This window comes from Tympanuchus pallidicinctus, unplaced genomic scaffold (genome assembly GCF_026119805.1).
Source record: "Tympanuchus pallidicinctus isolate F22 unplaced genomic scaffold, pur_lepc_1.0 scaffold1, whole genome shotgun sequence".
In the NCBI taxonomy this organism is placed as follows: Eukaryota; Metazoa; Chordata; class Aves; order Galliformes; family Phasianidae; genus Tympanuchus; species Tympanuchus pallidicinctus.
The window spans coordinates 82,804,174-82,825,620 of record NW_026294618.1 but is presented as its reverse complement, the minus strand read 5'-3'; the positions used below and the strand labels follow the sequence as shown (position 1 = coordinate 82,825,620).

The window sequence follows — 21,447 nt, the reverse complement described above, 5'->3', positions numbered from 1 at the left end:
TATGGTACAGTTGGTCACAACCTAACCCTTTCCAAAGCAAAGTATCTCTAGCCAGGACTTAAGCTCACCTAAATTCCTTATTTGTGGAATAGTTGTGTCTAAATAAATTAGTTTTTGTAGCTATATGAGGGTTATATGTTCCTATATTTTTGTGTTTGGAGGTTTTCATTCCCTAGCTCACATCACTGATCTCTGCAGAAATGTGAATGGAGTAATTTCTTGCCTGATGATATTGCTGCTTCGGGTATTTGCCTTTTTACAGTGAGTGTCATTGAAATAAACTTTGTGTAGACAAGTGAAGTTCATTAAGTTGGTTGTTCAGATAGGAATTTGGAGTTGTGGAGAACTGAAGTGAGCTGCTTCCTGTCATGCTGTGAGTCATTGGCAAAACTGAAAAAAGGAAGTAGGAAAAAGATCTCCCATAGCTAACTTGTCTGTTGACTCAGTCCTTTTCTGTAGTGTCAGAGCCATTTTAAGCTATTCTAGGGTAAGTTTTGTATATATATATTAAAAATATGAAAAAGATGTAATGTGAATTGCATACTTGCGCTGTTTTTTGTTCTTTTTAAACGCTTTTTGGATTAGTCCCAATGGAAATGTGCTCTCACCTCTTTTGTTTCCTAAGTACTTGGTGTGAGTGCAGGGAGGTGGTGCACCAAGAGGTCTGAAGCCTCTTTTGTTTGGGAGCTGCATGGTGCCCAGCTTTTTTTTGCAGCCTGTTGCCAGCCTGAGTCATGAAGGCGTGGACTTAATCGGCATGTGGGCCCTTGGCTGTCATGACTGGCAGTTCTGGAGACTTCTGCAGCACTTCTGATGGATTGTGCAGTGTCAGAGCTGCTGTGGGGTGAGTCACTCCATAGGGAGGAGCTCCTTGCATCCAGCAGGGCTGATGCCAGGCCACAGATGGACTTCCTGTCTGAATCTCTGCATGCAAATCAGTTGTGAAATAAGAATGCAAATAGTTTCTAGCTGCTTTCCTGGGAAGTAGGGCATTAACAGTCCCGCTACCTCTTTGTTTCCCTTTGTTCATCCTTAATGGTTTTTGTGTCTTTACTGCTAATTTCAGCAGTATCAGATCTCTCTGTGTGAGAGACCAGGTCTGAATCTGTACAGTCAGAAGCTGGCAGTGCTGGGCTGACTCACGGCCTCCTCAGTCGGTGTCTGATGCGGATGGAGTGAAGGCCTGGTTCGGTGGCGGCTGGAAGGAAGCTGTGGGGTGATGTGCTTGTGGGAGGCTAAGGAATGCTGAGGTGAATCTCTGCTACGTTGATTTCTGAAGGCTGTTGAGATATTTGAAAACCTTAGAAAAGGAGCCCTATTGTATCAAAAGGTTTCAATATGGAGCTCAGCATTTTTGAAATCTCAGAAAAAAACACGTGGAAAAGATAATTAAATGTTGTGACTGTGAGAAGCCTTGGGGAGTTTGTATTTTGTTACAAGTCAACCACAAATCACATATATAAGAATTTTTTTTAGTCCCATGGCTTGGAACGTTCTGTATTTTGTCCTATACCCTACTTCAGCCATTTGAAGGTGTTGAAGAGCAGTAATGTGACCCTTCTGCAGAACCATAAGGTCACGATGCCAATGCTTCTAGACCGAGCCATGCACGTGCTTCAAGTCAGCCACTGTTCTTTGGAGCTTTCCCAGGAGCTGTGAGTTAGACTGATGGTAGCAGAGCTCTGAGCCCAGCATGTGAGGGCTTTTCCAGAGTTTAAAAATCCATCTGGGATTCTCGGTTTAGATCAGCTCTGTGGGTTTTCAGATTTCTATGTTTAGTCACTTTTAGGACTGGTCTCACACTTTCACATTTCTTGTAAGGTTGTGTCTTTTAAAACTTCCAAGGTGAGGTCAGTATTGCTTGAAAGGATATTTTTCTGCTTTCTCTCCATGTAAAATGTCAATCTCAGATTTATAAAACCGGAACTGATTGCTTGCAGGTTATAACAGTGCTGTGGATGGAAAATGGTGGTATCACAAGTATGCAGAGAAACAAATCTTCTAAGAAATAATAAAAAGAAAGATAGAACTTTTAGTCAGATCATTTGAAAACTAACTTGGTTTTAGCATGACTTGTAGATGGATCAGTTTGTGCCTCATTTTTTTTAATCATCTATTTTAAACTTCCTTTTTGCTTCTTTGTATTTCTTGTTGGTTTGAGAAGTATTAAAAATGTGGGTTTGCATCCACTAAACATAGCTGTGGTATTACCATTATCTTTCATTCTACCTAATCAGAAGGTACTTCACCTATTCGTTCATATGCTTCAGGGAAGTCCTTTACATTTGCGTGTCATTCATTATTTTTTAATACTGTTTTCTACAGCATGACTAATTCTCTAGGTGAAATTTGTATTCAGCTGCATTTGTTTGGAAACTACAATAAAATGTCTGTTTACAAATATCTTATTGCAAAGCTAAGTAATGATAAATCTACTTTTTTCTTGCTCATTAAATAGCTTAAGAAAATATTTTCAGTTAAATGAATTTCACTTGAAACAGACAGTTTTAACTCAATGCTTGTGTAGAGTTAGAAGTGGTAGAGTTGGTGATAAGTGCTTTTTTTTTTTTTTTTTTTTTAATACATAGATTAAAAGTGGAAAGTAACCTTTCCCACTTGGTTTTATTTAATCAAAGCTGTGTTGATTCTTCAGCTTTGAAAAGCTGTTCATTAGATTAAACAAATGGAGTGAGATGAAAGGAAGAAAGAGAGGAGGGGTTGTTTTCTTTTTTTTTTTTTTTTTTTTTTCCCTTTGCCTCATGGAAGAGGGCCTTTAATTTCAAGACTGATTTCAGCATTTCATCAAATTCTAACTTCAGTTTGCTTTCTTTTTTTTACTTAATGCTGCCCATTGCATGCTGTGAAGATAAATTTTGTTCAAATAATTAAATAGTTCATGTTGTGGGCTTAACTCAGTCATACTTCTAAGGAAAGTCCTTCCAAAACCTGCATTTCTAGTTAACTTTAGTGGTGTGGCATTTCTATGTACTTGGTCTTTGTTGAATAAGATGGCAATACCCAAACTAGTGAGTGTGCTGGAACAGTGACTGAAGTAATTTCAAGAACCAGCAGTTTAAACAGTTGCAAGTGCAGATAAGCTGAGTTTAGAAATGCTGTGTAGTTTTGCAGAGTCATAATCTATTTTGTTATCCTCCTTTCAAAGTGAATTCAGACTTCCAATTTCTTTTTGCTAGAAACATGTTTCGTCCAGGTGACAGTTTACAAACATATTGCAGGCTAATTGTATACTTTCTCAGTTTGTCCTTTTTTCTGAGGACATAGAAGCTTGCAAGTCACATTCTCCTTTCCCAGACTAGCATTTAGAATGCTGTCCTGACTGATGCCAAAAAACCCCACAACCATCACATCTGTCCTTATGACTGTGTATTTCTGTGCCCGGTATTGTTCCATTGGCTGATCATAAGAGTTCAAGTTGTCCAAGAATAACTTTTCTGTAGAGCATAAGATTCCCACATCCTCTCCTTTTTGCTGTGTAAGGATATGACTTGTCTTGACAAGTAAGACAAATGTAGAAGAGGATTATTGGAAGGGTGATGACACTTTTCCATGTTCAGATAAATCATTTTCCTTGTCTTTTCTGGGCAGTAATAAGGGAAAGTAAAAGCATGTTGTAATTGCCTGTGTCAAGATAAAGATGATCCATTCCTGCATTACAGTTTGTTAGCCCTGTAAGGAACACTTAAAGTTTTGCTGTGGTACAAAGGGAGAATCCAGCTCTTCCTCTGTCCTTCCACCACTGCCTCTCACCTTACGTACATCCCACCTGCATTGCTGCTTCTGGCTGACAGGAGGGGGGCATCTTGCTGTAATGTATCCATAGAGCAAAAATGGGTGATAGGCTGTAAGGGGCAGGGAAAAATCCTGAGGGTGTGAATTCCATCCCTGCTTACACCAATTCATTTTGGTATCAATATGGCACAATTGTCAGCGTGGCCTGCTTACTGTAGGCTTTTACTTGAGGGATTCTAAAATTTTCTACTCTAATCCAGTTCAGACCAGGAAAGCTGTTATCTGAACATATTTTGACATAGCTGGGACCCCCATTCACTGCTCTGGAGCCTGGCAGCCTTGCAGATGGCATTGCTGGTTAATGCAAGAATGTGTGGTGTAGTCTGACGCTGAGAACTGCCTAACTGAGAGTAAGGCATTTTGTTTGCAGAGCTTGTTTGCACTTTTGCTTAACAAAAACTGTGTCTTTTAAATGCTGATGCACATCAAAGGAAGAGACTTGGTTCTGTACCTCATGTGTGCTTCAAAGAGCTACTGCCTACAATTATGTCAACTAGACAGGGAGCATGTAGTTTATTTGTGCTGACATCAGGGTAGCTGTCTGATAGGCAAAAGCTCTGCTTTGCAGATGCAGGTGCTTTGTTAAGTTGTAGTCCCTTTTTTTTCCTCTTCTGCTCCAAAAGTACATCACAGAATTACAGAGTGGCCTGGGTTGGAAGGGACCTCAAGGATCCTGAATCTCCAATGCCCCTGCAACAAGCAGGACCACCAACTTCCCCGTTTAATACTAGACCAGGCTGCCCAGGGCCCCATCCAACCTGGCTTTGAACACCCCCAGGGGCATATTGAAGTGTACTCTGATTCAGTGACTGCAGTTTTACACAAGAACTTTCTCACTGGTGCTGCTGCCTGGCAGTGATGCAGTGAGGCCAAACAGTACATCCCGGTGCTAGATCACCAGTGCAACCACACTCTGTTGTGCCACATCTGCTTGGCTTTTCTGCTTCTCCACTTTTACCTGCTGCATTTAGACTAGAGACAAATGTAGTTCTTTGTCTGTGAAAGTATGTGGATGATGTTGACCAAGTCAGCAAGTTGTGAGAGAATGCTGCTCTCACCTGTTTGCTGTAGTCCAGCAGTGCTATCTCCTTTTCTGCAGTCAGATGTATCATAGAGTGGAGGTGTCCTGGTACAAGCCAGGGATGTACAAATGCTCCATTGGGGTTCAGAAAGAAAATACGTAGGTTGCTCTGAAGGCAATGCCTTTTATTTATTTTTGTGGAAACTGGAACAGATGCAGAGAACACAATAGCACTGTCTGGCACAGCAAATTCTCAGCTGCAGAGTGCTATTTTTCAGTGTAGTTGCCGCCATTAGATTCTCATTTTTCCAGCAATAAACAAGAGTCTATGAAAATCTGCATCCATGAAGGTGATCCACTGTTTCACAGCTGCTATGATGGCATCATTGCTTAAATGCATCACTCACTACCTCAGTGTGCTCGCATGCCTTGTTCGGTCTCCATAAAGCTTCAGCAAATATTGATGAATGGCAGTGAGTGCCATTTTTCTGCATGGAGGAATTCAGACACTCCTTTGCTTCATCTGCACTTTCATGTCAGACACCATTGTGTGAGACTGCCCTTCTGCTGCCATCTGACATACAGCAACAACATGTAGTGGAATAGTGGCAGGAATGTTCAATCTCTACTGCCTATCACTAACACCTGCCTCTGATGTCATGGGCCAACATCATATAATAGAGGCATTACTTTTGGAGTAGCCCTTGTACCTTGAAGATTTCCATCAACATGTCGTGGATTGCTGATAATGCACGCAGAAGTGAGCAATAAGAAAATGGTGGAGCTGACACTTGTATGAGCCTTTCATTAGTCACATTCCGCAGTCCTTGCTTTTACCTTTGTAATTAGGTCACACCAGTGATGCTTGAAGTCCAACAACATTCAATTCAGTAACTAAAAAATTGAACTGAATCTCACAATACATTTTTAGCAGCCTCTTCTAGGATTTCTTTCTCAATAGCAGGAGGGCCAAACCGCATACCATTGCGGGAGCGCTTGTTCTTCCTGCTGTGGTAAATGGCTGAAATGATACGTGGAAGACAATACTTTCACAAGCTAAAATGTATTCCTTTGTTAGCAAATGAATACTTTGCTTGAGATTTGAAGGAAGAAGTGTTACAAACAAGCCACTGAAGGAAAAACACTGGATAATATGCTATAAGGTGTAAATGATTTCCTTAATAAAAGCAATGTTTCTGAAAAAAAAGTGCATATGGAACAGCTTTTGGAGCCCTCTTTGCAGTTAACGAAAAAGTGGTTTCTAGGATAAGGCTGCAGAAGTGGCATCACAAGAAATTTGTTATCAGTTGTAGGTAAGATTTTGTAGAAAGAAGAGAAACCAGGAGGTGCACAGAGTGATCCAAGGTGTTAACAGTTTGGTAGCTCTGTAAACACAAAACCTTTGAACAGTAGAATTGTTGCACTACTCTGTGATGCAAGGGGAAGTGAGCAGAAGCATCTTTCACTCACAGCCTCACTGGTTTTCTTGTGGACAAAGTGCTTAAAAGAGCTGTTGAACTTAAAGATGTTTAACAAAAGATGAGTGCTCCAAATTTGCTCACCTTTTCTGTGATGACAGATGGCTGTCAGTAGCATGCTGCCTAGCATGTTCTTAAAAAAAACAAAAACCCAACATGTTTTATCTGTCCTTTCAAGGTAGAGGTGATGTTTTAATGACAAGGAAGCGACTGAAGCTGTTTTTACAGCAGATGTTGGCGGATGTTTCCATCATTATCTGATTGTCACTATTTTTTTGTTGCAGTTGCTGAATATGCTACAAAAACTCTTACCTATACACAAGCTTCTAACCCATTTTAAAATTGTCCAAATAATGAGTTTGGGTGGGTTTTGAACCCATTTATTGTTAGCATTGTTTATGACCAACAGGAAAGAGGGAAATATACTAGGTGAATTTAAAATTAAAAGAAATGTAGTTGGTGCAACCTACATTGCACTACTTCCCTTTTGGTCTGCGTGCCTTTGTCAGCTATGGCAGCCATTAAAACTGAGTATGAAATTAAACCCAAGAACCGAACCTTTCAGTCACTGTTATCAGTGTAAACCAAAGATTTTTTTTGCCAAAAAAAGTGCAGAACCACAATCCATCACATGGCTCTCTCTAAAAATATAATTCCTGTTTTTCTAATGACGCAAAAAATATTTTGTACTGTTAGTGAAATTGAAAAATATTTTTAGTTTTCCTTTATCTCATTCTTCAAATTATATTTTAGTAGGTTTTATAACATGCACGTTATATTAGTTTAGAAGTCTGTGTATTATTTATGAATGTACTTATTGGAAAAGCTTGCTCAGTAGAATAAGGATGTATGATCAAAAAGATGGAGACTGCTTTGTTGTCATTTAAAGTCCAGGTTCAAAGATCTGCTGTGAAGCTGTAGAACAACCAGCCTGCAGGCGTCACATCTTGATATGCTCAGGAAAACAGATGTCCTTGGGTTGAGGTGGCTGACTTTTGTGTTGCAGGGAGGTGTGCAGAGCCGATGTGGAGCTGGTCAGGGGGAGGTGACTGAAGTGGCTTCTCACAGCAGTGCTTGCCATCCCCTGGCTACACGTGTGCTCAATCAGGAAGGTTTCCTGGTTTTAGAGATCAGCTAGAGCTGTAGGTGCAAGTCTAAGCTGATAATGTTCTCCTTTGCATAATGAGCGTAACAGTGTTAGGATTAGGTTATTGCATCCAAAAGTTGAATGTCTGGGAGTAGGTGTTAAGTTCTGCTTTGGTGCAGCTAAGCAGCCTTGCAGAGGCAATTTCCCTGTTTCATTTTCCATGTTGTGGATTAAAAGGGCTTTGCAGGGTTTCAGCTGAGGTCACGAGTTTTCTGCACTTGCTGTAAGATGCAAGACTTTTGTGTGGCAGTAATTTGAAGCAATAGCACAAGAAGCTTGTGCAGCATTCTTGCAAAACAAAACCTCTTTCCTCCTGCCCTTTCACAAAATGTAATATAAATATATGGATATATTTAAAATCCAGGGCTTCTAGGCCTTTCCTGCTCCACTTGTGTTTGCACTGCAAGAAAATGCAATTAAACTGATAGGCCAGTTGCTGGGAGGATAAGTCAAGACCCCTGGTGTGAATTATTCAAGCTGCTGTGAGTTGTGGCAGAAATAATACATAGCACTGGGTCTTGCTTATGTCAAGCCAATCCAGACAGCTTCGTTGTCTTGTTGAAGTTTGGGCTTTTTGCTTTCCAAGACATCATAATGTGATCGCTTGGTTGAGAGCTGTGCTCTAAAGTTGGCCTCTTGGCTGACAGTGGGGGAGGATGGCCGTAATACCAATTCTGCAAGGGTTTGGTTGTGCCTTTTAATTCTGCTGTCTTTGAAAGAGTGTTTGGTGCATCTTTGAATCATAGTTCATGTGTGTGTATGTGTTTCAGGAGCTGGTCTTGTTTTGGCGGGGGCTGACTTGCTAGAACTGTGCTGAAGTGGCTGCAGGTGCCCAGCAGAAGACATCCTGTGCTGGAAGGGCTGTGGGACTGAGGGTGTGCAGCTGCTGTGCTGTGGTTGACACCCTGGCTTACCTTGGGACAAATTATTTATGTTCCTGTAGTAACATCACTGCTTGTCCTCAGCTTAGCAGCTCTGGCTTCTGGCCGGGGTAGCCTGTCTCTGTGGCTGTGAGCATAGGTATGTCTTGAGTTGCAGGCTGGAACTGATGCTTTTGACAGAGTTACAAGTCCACCCTATCCCCATCTAGTCCACCTTAGGGTGGATAGGACCTTTTTTGAGTTCCTATCAATGTGCTTGACACAGACATAACACCAGGCCACATGGAAGCCTATGATAGAATGAAAATGATGAGAACTGTGATTAGACTGATATATCCCTCCTAATTAGTAGGACTAATACTGCTATGTGAGGAACTAGTTTATGAATTGGAAGAAGCAGGCTACCTTAGCGTGTTCTTCTCCCTAGCAGCTGTGCAGTCTCCATGTGTTCACAGAGGCTTAAAGACCTGCCTGGGTAGAGCCCTGATGAGGCTGTGCTGACCATTCTTCAAGCAGCAAGTCGGGCTATAAACCTCCCAGGACCCCATCCAACCTGAATTTTGCTGTGATCTCTTATGTCAGTTTGCACGTGTGTTTTCCAGTTCTTTTCATAACGTCACTTCAGAGCGTAGGAACCACATGACATGTTTTCTTCCTTTGGGAAGGACTGGATGAGATGAAGCTGGAAATAAACTTTCCTAAAATGTCCCCACTCAGGTTTTCATGAATGAAAGCAGTGCATTTCAACTTCAGGAAGGAATTTCTTCAGTCTGTGACAACTCTTATGTCCTTATGGTGTGTTTCTTTTCTGGCATAAATGCAAATTTCTTTAGAATGGCAGAAGAACAAGCAAAAATTAGAGAGATAAAGAGCCAGAGATGATTTTTTGGAGAAATAACGGAAGTGGATGGAAGCCTTTCCTTTATTCAAGAAAGAACAGTAGTGCTTCTATACATAGAAAGCTGCTGTCTCTAAAGTAGGTAGAAGGAGTTTATTTTTTTAATGAAAGATCTTTCTTTAACTTGAGCCAAATCCATTAGAAAATGGTATCTTCTGTATGTAAAATGTTTCTGTAATATGTATTTGTGTATATTTGTTTACTTAAATCTGGGCATCTGATTTGTATGAGAAAAATCATGGTATAGGTGAGTTATAAGTTGGTGTTGTCTTAAAGTAACTGGTTTTAAAAAATTCCTTAAGCAGCTATCCAGACAGCATGTAGCTTTATGCTTTGCCCAGAAGTGAATTCAGTCTCAGCAGGAGCTATGCTTTGCTAAGTCCAATGTGACACGTACCACACATTTAGTGGTCTTGTGTGTCTTTTGGGGAATTGAGTTGAATTAAAAATGCATGGAATTCTGCAAAGGATTGTCTTTGCTGATAACTGGAGAATGGAGAATAGTTAGTGGAATTTGTGCCGTCGGGGCTGGTGGCTGTTTAAACAGAGCTATCCACACGCAGCTGCACCTCAAGCAAATCTGTAAGTCTTGGGACTTTGCACTGTGAGAGCTGAATGGACGGCTGCAGAGTAGGAAACTTGTTTTGTCCTTCATTTTCGTCTGCTGCATTTGCTGCCTGCCTGCTCTGATTTTTCTTGTATTTCTGTGGTGAATCTGGTTCAGACTCTGCAGAAAATCTTATGCTCTGATAGCATCAGGTCAGCACATACAGTACGAGCAGGAAGCGCTGTGACTAATTTCACATCATGTGGGTCATTCCTTTTTGCCCTTTGCAAGTGGAAAAATGTGTGCAGTGTAGCATTCTGTCTCCTTTCAGTATGTTATGCATTGCTCTGTGATTACTGTAGCAAGAATTCTTTCTGGAAAGCTTGGTATCCCCATCTTCGTTCTGCTGCACCTCTGTTTGTGTGGCTGTGCGGATGGGTTTGTTTGTTGTCGCTTGGTGCTGGCAAAGGCTGCTTGCTTTCCTCCCCCACATCAGAGCTTAAAGATAGTCGCTCCTTGCAGTGTGCGGCAGCCGGTATGGAAATGGTTTTTGTCAGCCTGTTCTGTGTGTGACATCTCCCACGATAGCTGCCCCCACACAGACGGTGCAGCATCCTGATCAGAGTGGTGACTCTGAAATGCAACACTTTGTTGGTTTTATTTTTGGTTAGGGTGGATGGCTCGAAATTCAGAGGTGAGTTGAGTCAGATCTGAGAGTAATATTTGTAAGTCGATATAGCTTTACCACTGGATGTTTTCTCTTGAGTATTGACTTAACATCCTTTTTTCCCTCTTAGTATGTAGAAACAGAGTGAAGAGAAACTTTGAAATAGTAGGGAAAAAATCTTGACATAAAGCCAGAGGCTTTAAAAGTGGATTGGAGAACAAAATCTGTTGGATTTTCTTCTATGCAAGATGGATGTCAGTAGAAGGGAGGCAACACAGAATGGTTGTTAGTGATAAGCAGCAAGATAATTGTCCCCAGGATTTTCAAGGGTGCAGGATACTCACATGTGCTTCTCCTTGGTGGATCCTGGGGGGTGTGCCATGGATCTTTGATCTGGGACAGGGCAGTGGGGAGCCACCCCCTAAAAGGACATTGAGGTGCTGGAGCAGGTCCAGAGAAGGGCAACAAGGCTGGTGACGGACTTGGAGAATATGCCCTAGGAGGAGAGGCTGAAGGAACTGGGGCTGTTCAGTTTGGGGAAAAGGAGGCTGAGGGGAGATGTTATTGCTCTCTTCCAACATCTGAGAGGTGCTTACAGTGAGAGCGGGGTTGGTTTCTTCTCACTGGTGACAGGATGAGGGGAAATGGCCTTAAATTGCGCCAGGGTAAGTTTAGGTTGGATATCAGTAAACACTTCTCTACAGAAAGGGTTATTAAGCACTGGAATGGGCTGCCCAGGGAGGCAGTTGAGTCACCATCCCTGGATGTGTTTAAAAACCATTTGGATGTGGTGCTCAGGGACATGATTTAGCAGAGGGTTGTTGGTTAGGGTAGTATGGTTAGGTCATGGTTGGACTCAATGATCTTTAAGGACTTTTCCAACCTGAGGGATTCTATGATTCTATGTGGGGCTTCTTCCACTGAAGTAACTGCTCATGTTTGCCTCAAAGGCAGAGCTTGAGGCAGGGAAACTCCTAGCACAGTTACCAAGGGGACAAAATAGAAACTTTGAATGTGAAAAATAAACAAAGCTAAGAACGTCTAGGAGTCTCAGGCTCCTCTAGAATGAGTGCTTCTACACACTGTTCATCAAGGAGTAGCCTGGCTCCCCTTTGCCATGGAGTCCTAAGGTGAGCTCTGTGGGGTGCCCTAGATTATGTACAAGAAAGGTGTGGTTCCTGGTTTGAGCTGCAGCTCTTCACATGGGGCAAATTCTTTTGGCATGTGCTATGGTGGTCCTCATTGCTTCCCTGGAGAGCCTGTTCAAACAGCTCATCCTTTTGACCTTTGTCAGGAAGGCTAGGGTTTTGTATTACATCTTACAAGCTTTTCATTAGTATTGGGTGTTGTTATATACAAAATTTTCTGGGAAGTGCATACTAAACAATCTGTAACCTGTGTGGACTACTGGGCATCTATGCAGTTATTTGATGTAGAAGACCCAGGTTTCCAAGCAGTGTTGTGGGGGATAAGAATCTATATAGATCAGAATAAAATCAGTCTGCATATATATAGCCTCTCCAAAGGGATTTAGGGAAATAAAGGATATAGCAATGGGAGGTCAGGCAAGGACTGGATAATAAGGGATTTTTGTGTAGGGACAGCAGCTATGGGTCTCTATTTATGTGCTGTATGATTGTTAAAGGACCTAATGATAATGTTTCTATGGTACAAAAAACAAATGTGGGTTGGGTTTTTTTTTCTTCTCTTTGGAATAGAATGTGACTTTGTAGTTTTCTTGTGCTTTTCCAAGAACTCTCAGTGTGTCCATGTGCAATTTGCGAGTGCCTAGATTTTCCACAAAAGGCTTCAGGTCTTCCAGTTCTGTATTGTTGTCTTTCTCCAAGTTTCCTCCTTAAAACTGCTGCTATTGAAAGCTTCACTTGGAATAGTGGATGCTCAGAAATTCTCACATCCATTGCTAGATTGTTTCTGAAATAGCTTTTATATTGAATCACCTAAAATTTATAGCCATCTTTGGAAATATAGGCCATAATTTCTCTGCTTGCTCTTCCCTGACAGAGGATTTGTGTGTCCTTTCTTCATAAAATGTTTGAAAGGTGCTGTAGAAGCATGCAGTGGTACCATGTTAGAGCAGCATGACAAAAATGCCTTGCATGTGTAAGAATTTTGTTTTCTTGGGATTTTTTCCTAAAAGCCACTAAAACTGTGGGGAAATCTACATATGGAAAAACGTTGTGGTCAGACAATAAATGGAAGTATAACATGGCTGTGTTGCTCTTAGTGGACTCCAGTTAAAGAAGGTGTTGCTATTTTACAGGTCTGTCTCTGGAGCGCTCAACCAACTCAATAGCCTCACGTGCTCGTCTGTGCGAAAGGGAGGAAGAAGTCATGACTTGCTTTGAAACTGCATGTGTCATTGCTCAAGTGTACCTGCAGGAGCTAGAAAAGGTAAGAAATGTGCTCAGGGTGTTGCCTGGTGACTTGAGTAGAACATCCAGGAATTTTGGCTGCAGAGTGGTGGTGAAAACGTCAAGCAATTATAGATAATGAAGTGAATGAGAACAAGTCTGAAGGCGCCAGGTGTCTTAGCATTTCTGCAGGCTGAGTTTTTTAGAATAAGCAGTTGCAAAACAGCTGTTTGTCTGGTCTCTGCCAGTTTCTTTTGAAAATGTAGAAACCAGTTTTGCCTGCAGTAAAGTACTGAATATTTGGTGTGCTCAGATCCTTATCTCAAGTTCAGCTCTTACTAAGAAGGCTTACAGACTTTATGGAGCAACTGCTACCATGAAGGAGTCCTAGACATTTAATGTATCTGCCATTTATATGATACACAGTACTGGATATTGAGATCCCTAACAAGCTAGAAGTTACCTTTTGGCTTGATCATAGCACCTTAGCTGCCAAAGCTTTGCCATTTCCAGGTAAAAGTGGAGGAACCTGGATCAATAACAAGTAACTGCTCAACCTGATGTTGGCTAAGGATGCTGAGTAAGATGAGTACTGAGCTCTGTGCTGAGCTGTAGTACGTGCCAGTTCCTTGCTGGGTACATGCTTAGGTATGTCTATCTCTGTAACTTTGCCTAGCAGCATTTAACAGGGACACACCATAAGTTTTCACGCTCTGTCCTCTGCCACACACTGTGCTTGACATGAGCAGCAGTGAGGCAATGGACATTATCTGTTATTCTTTACAGCCTTAGACCTTCTGACCAGATATTTATCCTCCTCTCAGCAGCAAGGCTGCTGGTTTTGTTTTCAGTTGTGTTAAAACAAGAAAAATAAGCTTAAACCACACACAGAAATTCAGTAAGTAGCCAGCTAACAAATTGTTTGGTCTGTTTCTTTGCAAGAAAAAGCTAAATTACCTTTTTATTTAAAATGAAATGTAGCCTTTTCCTTGCAAGAGGACCACTTCCTGCAGTGCTAGGCACTGAGAGCTTGTGTCCACCAAGAAGGGAAAAAGTTTTAACGATAATTTGTTCATCTTCTAGACTCAGAAGGATGGAGGATTCCTGATTCACTCAGAGTCCATAGATCCTTTTCATTCCTGGAAATAAAATACTACTTTGGAGAGTATACACAGTGCAATTTCTAGCAGTGAAAGCTGTCTGTTAGCTGATCTGGAAGGTAGAGCTTCTAAGGAAGCCAAAGCAAGAAGACTCAAAGAGGAAATACTGTGATTCTGCCATCAAGACTCCTTGTAGGTTACTAACCCTTACAAACATTTGTCATGTTAAGCTAGGTATCCCCACTTAAACATTATGTTTCTATTTCTATGCAAGATGCTGGCTCTGTTGGTCAGAGCTGTACTTCTGAAGGCCTTGGTATTGATATGTAGCCTTCTGTTTTGTTAGAATGGAAAGTAGCAGATGCTGGGTTTCAAAGCTCACATTGCACATGGAATATTTCACAGAAGTCACTGTATAGTTTATTTTAAAGCTGTCTTTGGAAGGTTTTTCGAATAGAATAGAATACCTCATGAAGGTAGGTTATTAAGTAACCTGAAGAGGAATCTGATGACAGAAGGTAACATTTTATTTTTGGTATCTTGTGGGGAAGTGACTAGTTCAAAGAGGTGTCTGTAATCCCACTGTTTTCTTTCCTCACAGACTTTAAACAACACACATTCAAGGAATATGAAGGGCAGCAACACAACATACTCTGAGTTTGAACTGTCCTACTTCCTGGAAGCAGCTCTACAGAGTGCCTACGTGACTCATTTAAAAAAGGGGTAGGTGGATGCAGATGTTAGTAGAAATAGATAAAAAATACTGCATATTTTGTCTCAGAACGGATGAGACTTACGTCTTCATGTGTTCTCTTGTGACTTTTTTTTGCTGCTGTTGATTTGCTTCAAGTTTTCTCATATCCTACCCCTCCCATCTGCCTTTCCCTCTCATCCTAAGTCCAGACTCACAAGTAGGGTGGGGTTCGACTATTTTATTGTCTTGACTCAGCTCTGTTCCCTGTGGAGATGAGGAGTCTGACCATAGAGAGCGTGTGGAATGTAAATACTACTGAGTTCCTTCTGAATATTCAGCCCCAAGGCCTGGTGTAGAGCTCGGTGAAGTCTTAAGGGTTGTTTTGTTTTAGTTATTGAAGTTCTTGAATGTCTTGATCAAACCTACGAATCTGTGCACAAAGGCCATTGGTGAGAGCACAGCAACCCCTAGAATGGGCGGTATCCTCAAATCTATTTAGCTGATGGAGAGATTGCTGTGTGGGGAGAATGTCCTTTTATCATGTGTAAACAATACTTATACGAGTTCATCTTTCCCCAGTCCTGTGTTTGCAGCAAAGTATCACTTTTGTTCTTAAGGAATCAGATAATGAATTTCTCACTGTTCTGTAGAATATAATTGGTCAAAGTTTTGTAAACTTTTTTAAGCAAACCATCTTTGAAAGTATTTCATTTTGGTGGGTTTTATAATCTTCACACCCAAAGATGTTTTCTCTGCTTTTCTTTTCTCCTTTTTCCTTCTGAATGAAATATGGAGAGACAGAAAAGAAGAAAACGAGAAAAAAAAAATCACAGCAAAGATCATTTTAAATTCTTCTGTATAAAAAAGAAACCAAACAAATTTTGTTTCTGTTGTTGGACGAAGGACTGCTTCAGTTCAGTTTGTTTTTTTCTTTTTTTTCCCCAGTAATGATTTAAACGCATCGATGAATGTGCTTGATGTTCTCTATTGTTTTATCTGTAGCCAGGATTAAAAGCATTTGTATGCAGTGCAATTGTACTTACTATAGCATGTCCATGCAGGGTGCCTTGAGGTAAGCCTTATTTAACCCAAAGGCTTTATTCATTAAGACCAGGTGTTGTGAAATGACCCCTTTAGCCAACTGCCTGCAAGTTTATTTGTAAAGAAGTACAAGGTTCCAGGTGTAAGATGTAGTCCCAGTGATACAGGATACACATGTGGTTTTCCCATGAGAGACGATGGTTGACCATCTGTTGCTCAAAGAGTGGGCTTTACTGGCCCTTTGCCATTTTGGTAGCAAACAAAAAGCTCAGGTCTTGCCAGTAAACTCATTAACTATGTAATAAAATAAAATCTCATTTAGAACATATGGCACTGATGTCCTCTAGGCACCTTTTGAATAACAAATTCACTCATGTTCATTTATTCAGCAACATTTGAAATTAAATCTTCATCACTTCAATATATCCAGTGGGTTGTTTTAGCTATTACTGTGAGCCCTGGTTGCTCTCTTTCCACGTTATTATAATGACAGCCTTTTAAAAAAGAAAAAAAAAAACCAACTGTACAGGAAAACAGTTGGGAATCAAAATACATGTGTGAATTAAGCACCACTTTGATTACATGCTGAATCGCTGCAATAGCAGCAAAATGTTCTCTGTAGCTGTCTCATGATGAAAAAACAGCCTCATTACTGCCGTGGAGCTGACATGGCTGTGACAAGAACAAAGCCCAGTTCATTCTGCACCTCTTCCAGTGCAAATCAGAAGCAAAAGCCAGTGAAATTGAAGGACCGCAGGGAGGAAAATGAGACAAGTGGGAATCCCATGTTTGTGTCTGTGCCCCCTGCTTGTATATTAATGTGCAGTTTCTGCCACAAGAGGGCATAAACAGCTTTGGGATATGTGAAGGAAAAGGGTGGGAGGGTGAGAAGGGAAGAGTCTTTTTCAGATATTTTGTGCGTAGGTCCCGGGAGGTCCATGCCCTTCCCCTGGGCAGCTGTGTACAAAACAGGACTATAGGGGAGCTGAGGTGTCTCCCTCAGCAGATGATCTGGGAAAGGATCTGCTTTGTTCCTGCTGGCAACCTCTTGGAACACGGTCAGGGATCATAAAGTCATACAATGGCTGGGTTGGATGTGACCTTAAGGATCATCTAGATCCAACCTCCCTGTCATTGGCAGGATTGCCACCCGGCACGTCAGGTTAGGTCAGGGCCCATCCTACCTGACTTTGACACCTCCAAGGATAGGGCGCTCACAGCTTCTCTGGGCATCCTGTGCCAGTCCCTCACCACTCACTGAGTAAAACATTGAATTTAATGATCCTTATGTTCCCTTCCAACCCAGACCTTTCTTGGACGCTGTGATGTGACTTCCCTGTGTGCAGCTCTAGACAGCTCTCTGAGGGGACAGCCACCTCTGGAGAGCAAATAATCCAGGAGGCAGAGATGTCCTTTCCTCTTTCAGTGCAGGTTAAAAAGAAGGCACCTTCCTCACTCACATGCACCCATGCAAAACAAAGGTGCATGGTGCTAAGGAGCAAGCTGTGAGGGTCAGCAGGTCCTACAGCTGTGGCTATTCTTTTCCCTCTTAATAGATGCTAACTTAGAAATGCTGTGTTGCTGAAAGTGCATCTGCTGCAGTTGCAAATAGGATTCATCTGTATGAAGTAACAGTTATTTCTGTGTGACTCTTCTAATGGTATTTGAAGTATGCATGGAGTAGCAAAGGCAAAGGAAATCAAAACGTCAGGGCGTTCCAGAGGAAGTGATGGTTTTGGAAGCTCTATGTGCTTCTGAAAATAATACTTACTTTTCAGAAAACCATTAAGAGCTTAGTAAAAATCAGATTTCCTTATGATCCCTCATGCTAGGGACCTGAGATACTTTGGAAAGCCCTGATGAAATTGCCTGCTAGGGAAAGCTTATGCAGTTCTTTCTTTTTATCTTTTCCTGTCATTTTTGCAGAGCCCTCAGTTCCATTTTTTGAAATGTTACAGGCTTCTGTTGCAAGGGCACTTTGAAAGAGTAACTTCATGTACGTGTTAGTGTTACAGTACAATCAAACAAAATTTTTGCCAGAATATTAATCTTTTTCTGAGGAATTTGTGTGGATTTGCTTGTCATTTATCCCTTCTTCAGTCCTCCCGGTCTAGCACCTAATACAGGAAGCTTAGGACACCACAGCTGTTAATTCATAAGTGAGTCTTACTGCCTACTAGATGAGTCTATGAAGGCTGCTCTGAAACTAATGCCTCTTATTTTACTATGTTGGCTCATGATCTCAGAGGTGAATGTTGGTGGTACAGCAGTATCTGTAGAACCTTCCTGCCACTTTGCCATTACATGTTGTTGCTGTGTGATAGATGGCAGCAGAAGGGCAGTCTGACACAATGGTGTTTGACGTGGAAGCGTGTCTGAAGCAAAACTGCGTCAATGAATTCCTCCATGCAGAAAAAATGGTACCCACTGATATTTCATATATGCTTGCTGAATGTTTATGGAGTTCAGACACTGCTGCAGATTTTTATGAGTGTGGCATGCAGACTCTCACTCATTGCTGACCAAAAAAAAAAAAAAAAAAAGGAGAGATTTGTAGCTGAGAGTATGCTCTATCAAGTAGTGCTTTTGTGTTCTTTGTATTGGTTGTAGTTTCCGTGGGAATAAATATGAGACATTGCTTTTGGAGCAGCCGACCTAGATAAGTGCTAAGCTGTTTTCTTTAGTTGGTTGGTTAGTTTGGGATTTGGGGCTGTGGTTTTTTTGTTTGTTAATTTTGGTGGTTTTTTTGAGTCTAGCTAGTTTGACAGGTTGACATTGGGAAACACTGAAGTGATTTGTTGTAGTTAGTTGTCTTGTATCTTTCATAAGAATCTGAGGTCTAGTCCTTTGAATACTTTTTATGCCTGTGCATGAGCTGCTGTTTAAGCTCATGTTTAAGCTCAAGAGGAGAGGAGAGGAGATGTCATACGAGAGGAGAGGAGAGGAGTATTAATTCTTAGAAAGCTGGGAGAGATGTAGGAGCTTCACTTCATAGTGGGCATGGCATTCCCGCTTTTTGTCTGCTTTCCCCTGGACAAGTGACTCTGCAAACTGCCATGTAGCCATCTCCACATAATCTCTTCCATTTGTTAGTGGCTATTTTCACAGTTACTAAATGGGGATAAGAACATGATCTTTTGGGGTCCACTTGGGCTCATTATCTGTATTTTTTTTCCCAGTGATTTTGCACAGAAAACAATGTATTTCTTAATTTTCTTGCCTTAAAATTTTGTGTAGTGTTAACTAAATAATGTGACATAAAAGTGATATGACTATTTCCATTCATATCTGGTAATTACCCTATATTAATGAGGGTATTTCTACAACAAACAAACAAAAAAAACAAAGCAAAAACAACCAAAAAAAAAAAACAATCCATAGAGAACAAAAAACCACAGCAGCAAAAACAAAACAAAAAGCACAGATTTTCATTCCATGCTGGACTGAGTCATTACTCAGTGTGCTCTCAGTTGCTGTTTACACTGATGATTTTCTGCGTTCCTCTTTATTAAATTAGCTGTACTTGAATTCTAAAGCACATTTCATCATGACTTTTAAAATTTCTCTCTTACCACCTTTGTGGCTAAAACCACAGCAGTTCATTTAATGGCCAGGTGCTGTTTCTTTCTGGTTTCTCTTTTTTATTTCTGTGGCATTTTAGCAGTGCAGTAGGAGCCTACAGAATCTTTCAACTCATTATTTCCATGATCTAATGTTGACTTACGATGCCTTGATTTGAACCAACAGTACCTGAGATTTCCAGGTAGTCTGCTGAAGTCATGAGATGCTCGAGTTTTTTTAGTTCCTGATCTAGACAAGATCAAGTGGATTTGCAACGGATTGCCAAGGGCTATGATTACATCCTCATCCACTCGTCTGCATATACTTACTGCTGTTCAAAGACCTACTCTTCTTTTTTGTATTCTTCAGGTTCTATTTTCAAAAATCTCATCATTTGCATGCTTTGTATGTGAAAGGCTTCTGTTAACAGAGCTGTAAGTTAGTTATTGTTATCAGTAGTATTCATGCTTAAAGTGAAGCCTGTGCTTCTTGGCCTTCCAGTGCCTTGGAATGCAAAGGGGAGCTCCCTCAGTGAGGTGGATTTGCCAGCTGCTGGCAGGTGTGCTCCGTCTCTTGTGACTTCTCAATAATGTTTAGTAGCATTCAGAACATAAAAGCAAAGCCTTAGACCTGTAGAACTGGTATTGCTGTCACATGCTTTGTATGTTTCAGAGTTAAGAGCTTGGGGCGGGTGTTCTCAGAGAGGCTGACCACCATGTCCCTGTCTGGCTGTGGTAGGTGCAGGCTGCCTCTTGCAGCTGTCTGCCATGTGCTGCTACTCCTGTGAAGATGTTTTTGGTGTTTGTCTTGTGGTCTGTGTTCAGCCCCAAAGATCTGTGGAAGGGCCAGAGCTTCCCGTTTTTTCCTTCATTTGCCTCAGGTTCATATTCCTTACTCTTCCTTTCCCCATCAGTTCAGAACAGGATGGTCCTCCTGTGAGGCATCGGCATTGTTTATGGCCTTGTCTAAAAGCTGAAAGTTACACAATTCTCTAATGTTCTGAGGAAAACTGTCTGTTTTTTAGCACATTCTCTAGGTTTTCAGTCTCTAACTAAAAGCCAAATGTGGAATTAATTGGCTTTGTAAATGATCACTAATCTTCTTTCTGTTACTAGTGAATGGAATTCATTGATGCTTTTAAGACAAATACCATTATCATAACAAGAAATCTAAACATATGCATTCTTGAAAATGTCATGGAAATGTCATGTACAGCCTTTTTCTTCTTCTGAGCCTCGTAAGGAGCCCAAGGAAGCACAGGAATGGCCCATGTTTTTTAAGTAACTGAGGGGACCAGGTGCTTTCTGTTCAACCGAGGAAATGTCTTTTTGACTCTTCAGCATAAAATAGCCTGTGAATTATTCTGTTGGCTTTGGTGTGACTGCTTGTGTGTAAACATCACCACGTATCTAATTGCTTTCCTTAGTTTAAGATTCAGAAGTGCATGTATGTGTGAGTATTCTTCCCCGAACCCACAAAATGCACCAGATATCTTGGCTCTTTGTTTGGAACATTTGCTGAAAAAAAAAGCTTACAAAAACTTCCTCAAGGAAGTTTTCCATCCGAAGCTGAGAACATTTTTACTTAGGGGAGAGTGGAAAGAGAAAAAAGAAGAGTAAAAACTTGCATTATTTTTTAATCTTCCCTCTTTGCATGTCTGTAGATCACCCTCAACTGGATAGTTTTCAGAAGTCTTTTCTCTGAGTTTAAAACTTAAAGATTAAACTTGGTTGACAGGAAGGCCACACACGTTTGCGTTGTGTGACTTGACGACTGTAGGCCTTAGGATGGCATTTCAAGTAGCCAAGTCTTAAGACAAACAGCATCAACTTAATTTATTTTTTTCCCAGAAAATATTTTGCGATGTTTCTTCAAATATTTACCATTGATTTTAGAGCACAAGAAGATTTGCAGTGCATGAAACACAATCTGTGTAATTACCTTCAAAATTTAAACTGATTCACAGGGGTGGTTGTTATGGTGTGTGGCTTTTTAACAAAACCAAGATGCTGCCTGCACAGAAGATTTTCCTGGAATAAGTTGAAGTGGCAATTTAATATACCAGAACTACCACTGTCTGAATGTCTCTAATTCAGGGCAGCATTGCTCCTTTTCTGTTGGCTTGTATTTGTGTAGCTACCAGCTTTCAGTGAAAGTGAGCTAAGCTGTTTTGTTACTGTGGTGGTAAGGCCATATTCTTAACCTGGAGGAGCTTACAAGCTTCAGATGC

The 21,447-nt window shown here is 41.1% G+C and overlaps 1 protein-coding gene across 7 annotated transcripts in view; it reads left to right on the top strand.

Moving 5' to 3' along the window:
• The window catches only part of TTC7A (tetratricopeptide repeat domain 7A), a 161,067-nt gene that overhangs the window by 5,995 nt on the left and 133,625 nt on the right, over positions 1-21,447 (top strand). For 6 of the 7 annotated variants that reach the window (XM_052684050.1, XM_052682452.1, XM_052681689.1 and 3 more), the window contains 2 exons: positions 12,731-12,861; positions 14,523-14,644. In XM_052684050.1, coding sequence (XP_052540010.1) covers positions 12,731-12,861; positions 14,523-14,644 — 253 coding nt within the window. Of the gene's footprint in view, positions 1-720; positions 845-12,730; positions 12,862-14,522; positions 14,645-21,447 lie in introns of those variants that run through there. The other variant, XM_052685592.1, reaches the window with a different exon arrangement.